At 42.5% G+C, this 13,768-nt stretch overlaps 2 protein-coding genes across 6 annotated transcripts; both read right to left on the bottom strand.

The window, feature by feature from the left end:
• Positions 1-1,409: 1,409 nt before the first annotated feature.
• LOC133895788 (uncharacterized) lies at positions 1,410-10,133 on the bottom strand. 5 transcript variants are annotated; one of them, XR_009905651.1, is made up of 12 exons: positions 9,763-10,133; positions 9,543-9,680; positions 6,321-6,378; positions 6,192-6,248; positions 6,024-6,071; positions 4,578-4,638; positions 4,206-4,252; positions 4,010-4,123; positions 3,872-3,919; positions 3,678-3,797; positions 3,287-3,517; positions 1,410-3,092 (listed from the first exon to the last, which is right to left on the bottom strand). XR_009905651.1 is itself a non-coding variant. In XM_062336306.1 (12 exons), the coding sequence occupies exons 1-12, from the start codon at positions 9,999-10,001 to the stop codon at positions 3,437-3,439; spliced, it is 879 nt and encodes a 292-aa protein (XP_062192290.1). In that variant the 5' UTR covers positions 10,002-10,133; the 3' UTR covers positions 3,116-3,436. The 5 variants fall into 5 exon arrangements, 4 of the variants coding, with proteins under 4 accessions (XP_062192290.1, XP_062192289.1, XP_062192287.1 ...); XM_062336306.1 differs by lacking the exon at positions 1,410-3,092 and having other exon boundaries at positions 3,116-3,517; positions 4,602-4,638; positions 6,192-6,246; ... (2 more) ...; positions 9,763-9,849; positions 9,953-10,133; XM_062336305.1 differs by lacking the exon at positions 1,410-3,092 and having other exon boundaries at positions 3,116-3,517; positions 6,192-6,246; positions 6,320-6,378; ... (1 more) ...; positions 9,763-9,849; positions 9,953-10,132.
• Positions 1,618-2,436, bottom strand: LOC133895077 (disease resistance protein Pik-2-like). Its single transcript, XM_062335277.1, has 2 exons — positions 2,270-2,436; positions 1,618-2,173 (listed from the first exon to the last, which is right to left on the bottom strand). The coding sequence occupies exons 1-2, from the start codon at positions 2,434-2,436 to the stop codon at positions 1,618-1,620; spliced, it is 723 nt and encodes a 240-aa protein (XP_062191261.1).
• Positions 10,134-13,768: the final 3,635 nt, after the last annotated feature.

The following is a 13,768-nucleotide window of genomic DNA, read 5'->3' as shown; positions in this document are numbered from 1 at the left end:
TATAAATTTTAAATTCTATACAAATATTAGAGCTAAAAATTTATCAAACATAATCTTAATTACCACGTATAGTGTAGTAGTAGTACCTGCAATGACCACCCTACTAAGGGCCTGTTTGGTTACCCGCATGCCCTCAGCTCGATTCGTATGAGTCATGCAGGCTGAGTTGAGACAGGCTGGAGAAATGCAGTAGGGTCTGTTTGGTTGACTGCACGTACTCAGTCTGACTGAGAAGAGATTGTGTTTGATTGTCCGCATAAGTATATGTTATAATATAAAGGAACTCACTTTTTTACCAAATAACCTTGCTTAAAAATATTTTTATAAATTAGTACATCACATGATAAGAATATTATTGATTTTTTTATGATTTTTGAAGAATTTTAATTAAATATTAACTTAGGTTTTTTAGATCAAACTAATTAAAATGGGTTGCTAGTGAGCTCTAGTTCGCACATGAAAATATTTAGAATTTTTGGATCACTCTGATACCCTTAAATAAAATCGAAAGTTAAATAAAAAATTCATATATACAGTAAATTTGCACCGTTTCGAGCAGGCCCAGCGGATACGGTCGAATCTCGCGTATGTGCGGAGCCAGGCTGGTACGATGCTCTTGCACGAGCGGATGCAGACGCGAGCAAACGATCCCGACAACCAAACATCCATCCCACGACTGTGACTGCATACGTCGGAGCTTGAACGAGCGGAGCCGAGTAACCAAACACGGTCTAAGTTATTTGGTATTATAAACCTGTTAGTTTACATTTCAACCGTACGGAGACATCAGTACCTCCAGTGCCTCTACAGCCTACCTAGCCCGAGATTCGTGTCTGGTCTAAGTTTGACTAACCGCTAGGCCGGTGCACGCCGCATGCAAAGGTATTCGTATCCTCTGTGCAAAATCAGAGGTGCTACGGTAAAGGTAAATCGTAGTTTGTATTTTTTTTCCATCGGATCACGAATGATCAGTTAGGATTTTAGTGCTACAGTTAATAGGAACCGTCAATAAAAACCATTTTATATAAAGATAGAATAGACTTTAATTATAGCTTTTCCAATTATTTCAAATTCAATAATAACTCCATATTGCCGTACAAACAATAATTTAAACCTAACTTTTCCTTATGATCGAAGCCTCTTTGGAATGTATGATTTTTAAAACGTAGGAATAAGAAAAACATAAAATTAGATTGTTCTATAACTTGAAATCCTACAGGAATCCAGAGCGGGAATTGTACAACAAAGTTGTTTTTATGGTACATAGAAAAATACATGATATTTTTGGCAGTTAAAAGTCTCTTAAAAGAAAGAATGGGAAAGAGAAACATTCTGCATTGGACTTCTCAAAGGAATTCTAAACATGAGGGTGGAGCTCATGTTTAGAATCCTCCAAAAAGTGAAGGAAATGACTGAATCTTATGAAAAATTTCCAATTCGATCCTATGTTCCAAAGAGAAAATTCCTATAGGAATCTAGTCCTAGAAGTTCCTTCGGTCCAAAGAGACCCTTAATATTTCATTGATTCAGCAATGACAATTAATCATCCCTAGGCCCAACCGATGAAAGTAAAATGCACATTGGAAATAAGAGTGCAGCTAGAGTTGGCACGGCGAATCACCTCTTGTCCTGCAGATTATCTCTGAGCTTGTCCGCGAACTGCCTGACCTCCCATGTCTCAACACCTGACATGGCCGGATCCAGCATGGAGGAACTCCCAGTACTGATCATGACCTGCTGTAGCATGTCCTTGAGAACCCTTCTGATGTCAAATTTCCTGGACACGGTGACGAATGCTCGGCACTGAAACTGGCATTCGAGGCTTTCGTACACGGCCATGGCCAGGGTGGACTTTCCCACGCCGGCAAATCGAACCATGGAGGCCACGCGACGGCGGCCAGATGCATGATTTGTTCTGACACTCATAAGCTTACCAATGACCTCATCGCGTGGGCCGTCGATGCCAACCAGATTGGTCGTCTCAGCGTATGCCGTGGGCGGCAACTCGACAGCGGGGCTGGGAGCGTCGGAGGGCACCGAGAGGTCACACCTCTTGCGCCGATCGCTCACCTCGAGCGCCCGGCTCGGTGGCCGCCCATTTGCTCGGCGATCTTGCGGCGAGCCATGAGAGTGGAGACGAAGTGTTTGACCATGGCAGGTATCCCCACCGATGCTGGCACATCAACACGATGTGTGAAGTCGTCAACGGTGTCCTCGGCATCATACGCGAGCTCCTGTACCTCTCTTGCCCAATCCTTGACAAGGGCACCTCGCGTGGTCCAGGAGGAAGGCGTGCGTACTCCGCAGCTCGGACTGGACGAAGCTGATGTCGCCACGCACGCCGGCCTGGAGCGCGTACTCGTTGCCAAGGAGCGCTTTGAGCTTCTCGGCGAGGGCGCCCATGACGCCCTCCGAGGCGCTCGCCAGCATCTCCATGGGCGATGCCGATTATGATGGATCCCCTTCTACACTGAGGCCATGGCTGAGAGTTGACGCTTTGGTTGCAATTGTTGGCCTGTAGTCATGCTCCAGTTGATTGGCTATGTAGAGAAGGCTAGTTTGGCAAGAGTAGCTTGCTTTGACTTTTCAAGGGCCCGAGGGGGGAGACAGAGAAAATGAAAGAGGAGAGGGAGAGGTGCACGCCGAGCAGCAGGGTCCTCGTAGGTAAGTGGTTTATCATGCTCATCGCTACCCAGCTATTGGGGAGAAGTTTCTACACGGGGAATTTTGGAGGGTAGTATAGTTGTTCAAAGATTGATCACCAAAAAAACGCTAACTCCACCTGAGCCCATCTCAAGAAACACGAGTCCTGCGCTTGGGATGCTACCCTAGGACATGTGCAGATTGGTAATGGCGGTGCCGCATCTCAAAAGGAAGAACATTCCCAAAAAGGGATAATGGTGGTGCTGCAACTGCCGTGCTGATTAGGGATGATGCGTGAAGGGTTACTGTAGGGTTGCAAGTAGATGTTGGGGATGACAATTGGTTCTCGAGAATAAATACATTGACATAAAGTTCAGTAGGTGGGGTAGAAGCCAGTCTGATACTGTGGACCTTTGCTGGAGTCTGAATCCAGCCGCCTTGGATTGGATCTGTGTATTATTGAACAAGTGGGAAACGAAGGAACTAGATTGGTTGCATTTTACTGTCCACTGGGATTTGATTTTACGTGTACAATTTGTCTGCCTATTGGTATGACAGTATGATCTACTGACGCTCCAGATGGTATAGCCCATCGATCAGAAATCATTCCCGTTCACAAACTATGATCTAGTGTCTCTTTTACCTTTAGCTTGCGGGGTTCTCTTTTAATTTGGTAATCGTCCTGGTTCTCCATGTTTAATAGTCTTCCATAAGAAGATTTAAGGCTCTGTTCCAAAGCAGTCACGCATATACAAGCTGAGAACAGAGGGTGACTGTGGTCAAGGGTCCATGTTTAGCTCATATCCATGGCTTCACCACCTAGTTCTACCTTGTACTCCAGTTCACAACGGCATTTAACAGGAGCAGAAACGGACTGCACGCAGGAAAAGGATAAGTTTAGCATACTGACATGTTTAAAATAGTTCCATGAAGTACAAAGCCTCTTTTTGTAGCCATGAGAAAAGCAAACCATATATGCCCTACTTAATTCAGTCATGATGCGGCAATCAAACTGAACAGCATACACTAAGTACCTTCACTTCATTAATCGTTTCTTCAAGGGACTGGAGGTACTCAGCCTCTTGAGCTTTATCACCTTGTAGAGCTTTGTATTCCTCCTCCAAGGACTTCATATCCATCTGCTGTAGTGCAGGCTGCAAAAACAAGAATTATATAGCGATGCATATGAGAAGAATTGGCATAAACAATGTTTAAATGGTAAACATACAGGAAAGCCAGCAATTATGTTTTTCTCTTGCTCTAGAATCTGCTTAATCTGCAATGTAAAGTCGTAATCTGTTAGTTTCACTCAGAACAACCAATATTAGAGATTCTTAGGTCCATAAGAGTGTCTTAATTGATATACTTCGCTGATTTCTGAAAGAAGCGCCAATCTTTTTGATTTGATGTCTTGTATCTTGAGCTCAGCTGACTCTAGTTGAGTGTTGAGATCCCCTTGCTTGTTGCCAACATCACTATCCTGTTTGTTAGAAAGTGGCAACCACATCATGATCTGCATAGTTTTGGGAGGGGAGAAGGGGGAAGGGAGCGTGAAATCTAACCAACTTATCCAGGCTCCCTTCTGAGTTATACATCCCATGCCTCTCCCCTGCATGAAACACAACACATCCAGGTTCAGCGAAGTTATAAATTATTCAGTCTGACAATTTGACAAGATAATCCTTTTTAAGCTGCCTAATGTTGCATGCGGACATGCTAGAAGGCAAAATGATAACTAAATATCTACATGCCTCAATAGAAACAAAACGAAGCGCAAAATGACTAGAATAATCACTTGTAAATTGTAATGACATTTTTCACATAAAAAAATGGGTAATATACCCATGCACAATGAACTCCCCACATATGGAAGCTTATTAACATGAATAGTTTATGCCCATGAAACGATATAAGGAAATCTGATATCTATTTACCTCTGTTCTCACCGGAATGCATACCTTCAATCAAGTTTTGATTGCTCTGAGATGCGGCAACCTGCATGTGTACATTGCAACACTTACTAAACCATTGATTGCTTCATGTGACAAGCCATTGAAAAAGTGTAATGTCTCAGAGGGATATTCATGTGTATTTGTTGAACTACTCGTGTTTCATGCAAGAGCTGGATTAACGCATAAGCATATCCACTAGGAAATTGTTTCTCATGCTTGAATCAATTTTACTTTAGTTAGATGCTATTGGTTGCCAATAGGCTACAAGAGAACCAGTAACTGTCCAGTTACTGACGATCTGGAATTCCCAGTTGAAGCATGAATATATCACCCGGAACTTAGAGATAACAGAACCAGTTAACTGAGTTTACAAACAAAGCATACTAGTGCTGAAAAAGTTTTCACAAGATGAGCTAACTTTTGGCAGTTTTTCGTTAGAATTTGGGTTAGGATGTGGTCGATGCCAGTCATCACCAAAAACTAGCTGGACATAATTGTCAGTCTTGGACCTCTAAAAAAGCCATAAATATGATTGCACCTCATTTATGCTTCGTGAGGTAGTCAGGTAACCAGACCAATTATGGGATTCAAAGCTCTTTATGAAGGTTTCATCAGTAGAAAATGCAGCTCCAAATCTAAATTTGGAACCACCAGATTCAAGATCTCATCGCACTCCCAGCTGCTGCCGAGCCTCTTTGGCAACTCCTCTCTGCCCCTCTGCGCACCTGATGTGTCCTACCCCCCCCCCCCCCCTCCCCTGACTGTCGCCACCAAAAGGACTACCAGTAAAACACAACCCTGATCTAATTGGCTGCGGCTTCTGCTATGCTGCACACTACAGCCCCATTAGTTCAAGGTGTATGAGAGGTGATCTCCCTGATTAGTCTGTGGTTCTCGATTTGGCAACCTACAGGATATAGCATAGCAAGATCACCCATCTTTACATCGGCACCAAGGATATACCTTATGAATATATCTTAGACAGCATGGATGTGACAGCTGTTCTAGTCTAGGCTCAGTAGTGGCTTACGTAGATATTGTAACTTCTATCTTACCAGAATTAATCTAGCATGATATTTCATTTTAGACCAATTAGTAGCCTCACTACCGAAGATTTTTGTGCTCAGTGTCTGAACTATCTTACCAGCAACTTGGTCGTATTATGGGACGGCTAGCTATGCTTAATTTATATTAGTATTATTCACACTCTCGTTGTTAATGTTATTAGATATGAATTATACTGTGAACCTGTAACTCTTCATTGTGCTCTAATAAATGTGGAACATTCCTAATCTTTCAAAAAGGTACAATGTTTAACCATGTGCTTGCCAATTAATATTTGTCTGCATTAAAAACATAAATAAGGTAGCCAGTGACTTATAAAAAACAGTGGATACAAGCTTTTCTTTATGAGAACAAAAGTCTTACATGTGGCTCCCTTATAATCATCTTAATCTTAAATGAACCAAGCCATTCCTGCAAAAAGTGAAGAATGTAATAGCATTAGTGCAATGGGCATTCATAGTAGGATCATCTTCATCATGAGACAAATATTGGTCAGAAAAGATCACCACAGGAACAAATAAAAATACAAACCTGTTGCTCCTGTAGTTTGACAGTCATGTTTTCTGTCGTCTTTGTGTAGAACAATCTGCCCATGAGAAAACAAATGTTAGTAAATGTTACAACTTACAGTATGTTCTTTCAATAGCATATGGGTATACCTTTTTTCATCGAGTTTCGCAGATGTGCTTGCAATTTCCTGATAGAGGAGCTCCAAGGTCTGCAAATCATAAAAGGTTGCAACATAGTCAGAGATTATAATGTACTCAACCTAATGTTTCATGTAATTTGAAAATTTATTCAAGAAATTCGTGCAATAATAAGTTCATGGATACGCTAGAGTGGCTAGCCTATGATGGTTACAATCATGGCTGAAAGACTTATCTGTAATCAATTTCAGGACAACATGAACAAAGGTTAGATATTGTCCATTGAGTGGAAAAGATAAGAAAAGGTTAAAATATTAAGACTTAAGTCTAAAAGCCTGTTCACGAAAAGTATCGATTAACATATCTCTTTAAAGAACTCCTTTATATCCATAACAAAAGGCTTGTATACAGTTTCTGTTTAGTGAAGATGAAAGAAAATTTTAAAGCTTTGACATATATATTAGTTCTAGAAAAGGTAGATGACACAACCACCTCACTTATAGGATGCATATTTTGACTAAAGCAAAATCAATGAAATCTTCAATAGGTTACCATATGCAGCACAGTTATAGTAATCGCATATCTGGGTGGTATATGGCTATTGCCAAAAATAAAAGGAACCCCTGAAAGTTTGAAACCTTGATCAAAATTGATTATCATTTGAAAACAGCTGCCAACTATTTTTTATATAAGGTAAGACCCCAGCAAGAACAGTTCAGTCATGGATTTCTATATCTTATCATTCGCCTCACTAAATTATTGCAGTGAAAATTTTCTATATGAACACTGTGGAAGCACACAAGCAATAAGCACTCAATATTCAGTGACACAAATTTCAAGGAGGCAATGTTGGCTAGGAGTAGGGCTGGAAATATAGTTCGAGGCTCATGAGCCAGCTCGGACTCGAAACGGCTCGGCTCGGCTTGGCAAGGCTCGGAGGCGAAACGAGCTAAGCCCGAGCTGCCTCTTCAACTCGGCTGCAAATCGAGCCGAGCCCGAGCTAACTCACGAGCGGCCCTATGGCTCGCTTGTTGGCCCAGCCTAGCCCAGAGCCTCAAAGTCTTCCACAGCCCACAACTAATAGCCCGACATATATATTGCAGGTTTTTAGGTCCCACTTCCTGGCAATCCACACCACCACACACCAAAGGCCGCCACCAATGCCCTTCTGAACGTCGCCGCTCGCCCAGAGACAGTCGCCGCTACCCTTCTGGATGCCGTCGCCGACCCACTGCCCTTCTGGACTCCAGCCATGCCGCCAGTCTGCTACCACCCGCTGCCGCACAAGCACGCCGCTAGAGCCCAGAGATAGACGCATCCGCCCTTCTGGAGGACACCGTCAAGTCGTCGGCCCGCTGAGGCGCTGCCACCCGCCGCCCTTCTAGACTCTAGCCGCGAAGGCCACTGCGCATGAAGGGAAGGGGCGTGTCCTAGAGGTTGCTGCCCTCCGGCCCCAATGGTGGCGCGCACGGGGAAGAAGCAGAGGCCCTCTCCTCAGGCCCCAATGGCAACATGCACGGGGAAGAAGCAGAAGCCGGAGGACGAGGCAGAGAAGGAGATGCACCTAGCGTTCCGGGGCGCCGCGAACGCGCTATTGCAAGTGTACACACAGGTAAGCTGCGATCTTGGTCCGAGTTCTTGGGTCGGGTTGTCGTTGGATTGCTCGGAGATTAGAGGGAGATGTGATCTTGCTTCGAGTTCTTTGGAGTTACGGGTGGCATAGGATGCGAGAATTTGCTGCATTTACTAGTGGCATATGATGGAATTTGGGCGAACTATCTACCTGTTTGTGAAGTTTACACAGCAAATTCCACTTATTCTGCAAAGAAACATCGAGTTGTAGTGGGATATTTTTGGTCTTTGGAGACTATTGTGTACCAACATATTATGAATGCATTGCCCTCGCCTACATCGAACATATGAGTGATTGCCTGATTGATGATTGAACATGTATCATTTTGCTTCTAATGATTAAGAAGTCTCTCAGTAACAATAAATTTCAGCTTGATCTGAACTTAGACATTGTAAAACTCCTGGCTCGTGGCTTGGCCGAGCCTGAGCTGAGCCTAATATTCAACTCAAGAAACTGAGTGGCTCGGCTCGCTTACAGCTGAGCTCGTTTCGAGCCGAGCCAAGGCTCAGCTCATTTCCAACCCTAACTGGGAGATGAAATGAACAAAGACCTGAACCAGCCACTGAAGATACTAGGACACGGACAGATATTTTATATAGCCTTCTTTCTACTCCACATTGCAGTAATAAATTACAAGAGAGTATGAGTATGACCCTTATTTTCATTGCGCTATCATGTATGTACAAGTAACAAATTTTCAAGCGGAGCATATGGATCATCCATTTCTCCATCACTTCTACGAGCTGAAGAGCATACAAACTTATGGTTTTATTCCACGAGCTGAAGAACATACAAAGTGAAAATGATTGATGCTTTCATAGGCCATGTATAAATAAGTACGGAATTTGATAAGAAAAAATGTTACTTCATGTAAGATCCAAAAAGATCATATAAACTATCATGCCATAAAGGTTTTCATGACTGATGCACTCAATCATGTCAAAACCTCAGGCTCTGAATTCATTTAACCAGTTGTAACCTTAGCATATTTACAAATCACTGAACACAAAACATTCACGGTCCATAAACTACGACTTTCTTAGGGTCCATTAGGAATGCGGGAATTTTTCCCAATCCATAAGGGAATTGATCGACTTCCTATTTTTCAAATTTCTTGTGGCATTACAAACCGAGTCTTATCCTTTCTTTTGTTAGTGCTTGTTAATCTGCTATCCTGCTGATTAGAAAACATATGGTTAGGAAAGTCAAATACCAACACCAGCATCACAATACCAATGCTTAAAAATCCACTGGAAAGGCAACGAATAATAAATTTTTTTAAAAAAAATGAAAGAACGATAGCATTCCAATTTGGACAAAATTAGAGCCTCTTAACTACAGGTTTCAAGCAACATTTAATTGTTCAAGTGCCTGGTTTCCCATCCCCTTTAGGCTAAACGTTACTACTCCATTTCTTTCGTTCCACCAACCCCTTATTATTCCCTCCATCAGTTTAACCAAATAAGAACTCACGCTCTAGAAAGAAAAAAAAAAGACAAATAGGAACTAAGCAATGCCTTATAATTCACTACGGCAAGATGCACATATTCCAGGATTACAAACTTGGCAAACACTAGAACGAATAATTTCAATTTCTCGTACTCGCCTGCTTCAGCGTGGCGCACTCGACCTCCAGCGTGGAGATCCTGCCCTGCTTCTCGGCCATCTCCACGCAGACCTGCGCCCTCGCCTTGGCCAGCTGCTCGGCCTCCTCGCTCGCCTGCTTCGCCTGCGCCCTCACTGCCCCAAAACCCCACAGCAAACCAACACTTGAGGCAAGGATACCTTCGCAAACCGAGGAGACGACGAGAGGCGCCCGAACCTAGTGCGATGTCGGCGTCGTGGGCGTCGATGGCCGTGCGCTGCTGCTGCTCCTCCGCGGACCGCTTCGCCGCGTCCTCCTCCAGATCTGCAGCCCATCACACAACCGCCCCCTCGCGGCGACGGAACAATCAGACCCGAGATGCGGAAGGGAATGGGGGATTTGATTTGGGGTCTCGAGAAGCATGCACCGTTCATGTAGGAGCGGAGGGACTTCATGTTCTCCAGGTACTCCTCCATGGCTGCCCGTCCGGAGCGGAGACCGCGGCGGCGGGGAGAAGGAGGAAAGGATGGGGCGCGGGAGGCAGCGAGCTGTCGAGGGGTTCTAGCATTCCCGTCCGGAACTTCTCGAATGGATCGAGGGGTTTACGGGGTTTAGGGAGTTTTGGTTAGAACATCGTAACCATTTTCTCTTTATTTCGGTTTTTTATTTATATTTATTTTATTTTTTATCTCTAATGGATTTTAAAAAAAATGGTAAAAAAAAAGATAATCTAATCTGAAAAAAATGATCTTAAATCCCGTCGTGAAGGAAAATCGTTGGAACGCTGAAAGGAATGAAAATCCCTTCACGAAGAGATTTTAGGTTAAGAAAAAATTTATTAGGTATAATCTTATATAGCATTAGTTGTAAAAGATACTGTTAATTTTTTTACTACTTCTTATGTTATGTTATGTCATGGGTACTATGCTACTTTTTAAAAAATAAATCTTAAATATGGCATCATTTCTTTTTTATGATTGGATCTTTCACTTCTTCTTTACGAAGATGACTAATGGCATATTTGTTTGAACTTCTGTTTTGGGTTTTTTAAAAGCTATATATTGTGTTTTGCTAAAAAGTTATTTTTAAATTTTAGCTGTTAGTTTTTTAGCGCACTACTTCTTAGAAAAACTACTCTCAACTAGCTTTTTAGCTTCTAGTTCATTTTCTTCGAAGCAGACTTTTGATTTCTCCAAAAGTCACTTTTCAGTAAATCCGTTTATTTGGACTTCTAGCTTCTGGATTTCTGACAGAAGTATAATCCAGAAGCTGATGAGCTCATAGCTCCTTCGAGTATGATCAATACCGTCAATAATCCTTAAATCATACAAGATCTAATTACAAGAGCACGTGGACGATAATTAGATCACCAGGTGAACTCGCCCCTTTGCTGTTCATGCTTCTTCAGATGGATTACTACTAAGTTCTTATGATATTTTATTGCTTAGGACGTAAGAGAAGCAGCACAATCTTACCCAGACGTCACCCCTCGAAGGTCAAGTCTACTTGAACTCGAGGCTGAGCTCTAGTCGTGGTCGAGGTCATGGTCGTGGTCGAGTCCCAAGACAATACATCAGTAAAACGGGTATAACTCTCTCATACAAAGTCTGTTTTAGGCAATCTTGGACATTCTTGAAAGCTTACGACGAATCCTTTACAATAAATATGAGCTCAACCAAATGTCCTTTATAGTTTAGTCAGAGTCAAAGAAATAAAGTGATGTACCACCATATCGGACCCTGTTGGGTCTTGTAATCGTGTTAGGGTCGGAGTCCAGATTGTGTACGTCTCTTTCTATGGCTGCATAACTCTAGGTCGACCTCCTCACGTCCCTCCTATATATACACAGTAGATGTTATAGTTTAGACTCGGGTTTAGCTTAGATTACTCTGTTTTAGACAGTTTATCGGTTTGTTGAACCCCAACTCGAGTACTTCATTGGTAATTAGCAATATTCAGATTGCATCTATATATTCTTACTTGTGTTCTCGATTCACTTGCAGGTAAAGCCTTCATGGCGAGGTCAACCGCGTCTTGGCACGGTTGATAACCACGGAGTAGTGGTGTAGTGGTTGCGAGGGTTCTCGATCTATTATGTTCAGAGCCTTTGGATCATCAACATCGAAGCTCCACCAATCGACTTATCATATTACATTTCGGAAGATCGGGCAAATGCGCATCAAATGGTATCAGAGCCTCGGTTTCCTATTAGGTAATCTCAATTATCCCATTTGTTTCATCGTTTTCCATTACCTAGAGTCCAGAAAATTGCCCCACAAAATATTTAGATCTTAGTTTTTTTTTCGCTGTCCAAACTACTTTGAGCCTTCATAATTTTGTTTTCAGTATTCGCGTCATTGAGTTTGAGTCCATCGTTGGTGTCTTTGTTGCTGGTCGAGTCATCATGTTCTAGTTTTTAGTGTCGACTCTTGCTGTTTAGTCGTCGTGTATTTCGATCTGGCCTTGTTTGCTATAGCCGAGATTGTGTATCTACTCAAGTTCGACCACAAGTCGAGTCGACCATCAAGTCGTGTTCGACCACTAGTCGTTTTAAGCATCTACTCGAGTTCAACCACTAGTCGAGTCGACCATCAAATCATATTCGACCACTAGTCACTTTAACCATCTACTCGAGTTCGACCACTAGTCGATTCGACCATCAAGTCATGTTCGACCACTAGTCGCTTAAACATTCTACTCGAGTTCGACCACTAGTCGAGTCGACCATCTACTCGGGTTCGACCACTAGTCACTCTGACCACCCACTCAGGGTCCCGACCAGTCACTCCGACCACCTGGTCGAAATCGTCCACTTTCTCGGATTCAACTACCCACTCGTTTTTACCTCCACAACCTAGTTGGAGTCTATCTATTTCTAGCTGCTCTCGGACACCCTACTAACTCGTCATAACAAGCATTGTCCGATAAAGTTTGAGTATCACTCGATAGCCCAAACAGAGGTAGCAAAAGTTTAAAGGGAGAGAGTATCTTTTATTACCTTTATATCCGTGCTCTTTGAAAAAAGTTTGTGACCACATACCTCACTGGTCTTAGAAAATGCAGTAGAAGAGTTTTTGAGTTTGTGTCACATTCGGAAAAAAAAAAGCAAGCAAGAAGCAAAGAGTGCCAAAAAAAGAAGCTAAGAGTGCAAAAAAAGAAGAAGCAAAGAGAGCAAAAAAAGAGAAGAGAGAGAGAGAGAGAATTAAAAAAAAGAGAGAATCAGTTTGTATTGCGAATTTTGTTCTATTGTGTTTGTGTCTGTTATAGTTTTCGGCTTGCTAGTTCTATAAACGTGTTCGGGCTAACAACTGTGACGAGTATTATGAACTTTTATTCAGCTTTGCTAATTTAATTTCAATTATTATCATTTCTTGCTACTAAATATTGCCTATCCAAGCTACACCTTCTCTCGATCAGAACGGTTTCTCCCCTTGCAACTACCTCACTCGCACCTGATAAGGTATCAAGAACCAGCCACCGGTTGTGCCAACTGCGATAATTAGTAAGAACATTTGCAATAGCATGGTAAGACGCTTGAGAGTGTATAACTCCACCTCCACCACCTAGTAGTCGATAGGGATATTTTATCTTTCGTTGTTTTCTATCTTCGACTAACCAAGAGGAGGAGCAGCTGGGTCGGCTGGCTCATGCGGCCCAGGCGGAGCGAAAGAGAGGAGAGGGGGCTAGGCTGGATGGGCCAGAGAGAGGAGGGGGTCGGGCCGGCTAGGCTGGTCTAGGGGATTCCGGCCTGAGCGCCTTTTCCATTTTCTTATTCTTTTTCTATTTCTCTTTCTTCTTTTCTCTAGGTATTCTATTGTATATACTTGTATATATTTATACATATACCGCATATACTCCTATATATACACACAATAGCTCACATAAACAATCAAGCAAACATTTAGTTATATATACATATACTTATATATGCTTATATAAAGAAAAATAATCCTTTCCTATGTATATATGCTTATACATACATACACATACACTCATATACATGTATATGTGTATATATACACACACTTAAGGTTTATTTAGTTTTGCAAAAACTTTTTATTTTCTTTACAAAAGAAGTTTTTATTTCTTTTGGATTAAAAATTGGGCTGTTATAATGGTCCACCTCAGCATTTTCTTCTCCATCAACTACGGCATCGTCTTCGCCGCCCTCATGTCCACGCTCTCGCATGTCGCGCTCTACCACGGCAAGTGAGTCATTCCTTTCATGCTCCACTGCTGGCCC

Source organism: Phragmites australis, chromosome 16 (assembly GCF_958298935.1).
Source record: "Phragmites australis chromosome 16, lpPhrAust1.1, whole genome shotgun sequence".
Classification (NCBI taxonomy): Eukaryota; Viridiplantae; Streptophyta; class Magnoliopsida; order Poales; family Poaceae; genus Phragmites; species Phragmites australis.
Note: the sequence above shows the minus strand (reverse complement) of the source record. Positions and strands in the feature narration are given on the sequence as shown.

Coding starts and splice junctions, on each gene's coding strand:
- LOC133895077 (XM_062335277.1), bottom strand. CDS start 2,436: ATGGAGATGCTGGCGAGCGCCTCGGAGGGCGTCATGGGCGCCCTCGCC. Junction 2,174..2,269: donor TTCCTCCTGGACCACGCGAG/GTGCCCTTGTCA, acceptor TTGATGTGCCAG/CATCGGTGGGGATACCTGCC.
- LOC133895788 (XM_062336303.1), bottom strand. CDS start 10,001: ATGGAGGAGTACCTGGAGAACATGAAGTCCCTCCGCTCCTACATGAAC. Junction 6,249..6,320: donor TGCGAAACTCGATGAAAAAA/GGTATACCCATA, acceptor TTTCTCATGGGC/AGATTGTTCTACACAAAGAC. Junction 4,253..4,577: donor GCATTCCGGTGAGAACAGAG/GTAAATAGATAT, acceptor TGTTTCATGCAG/GGGAGAGGCATGGGATGTAT.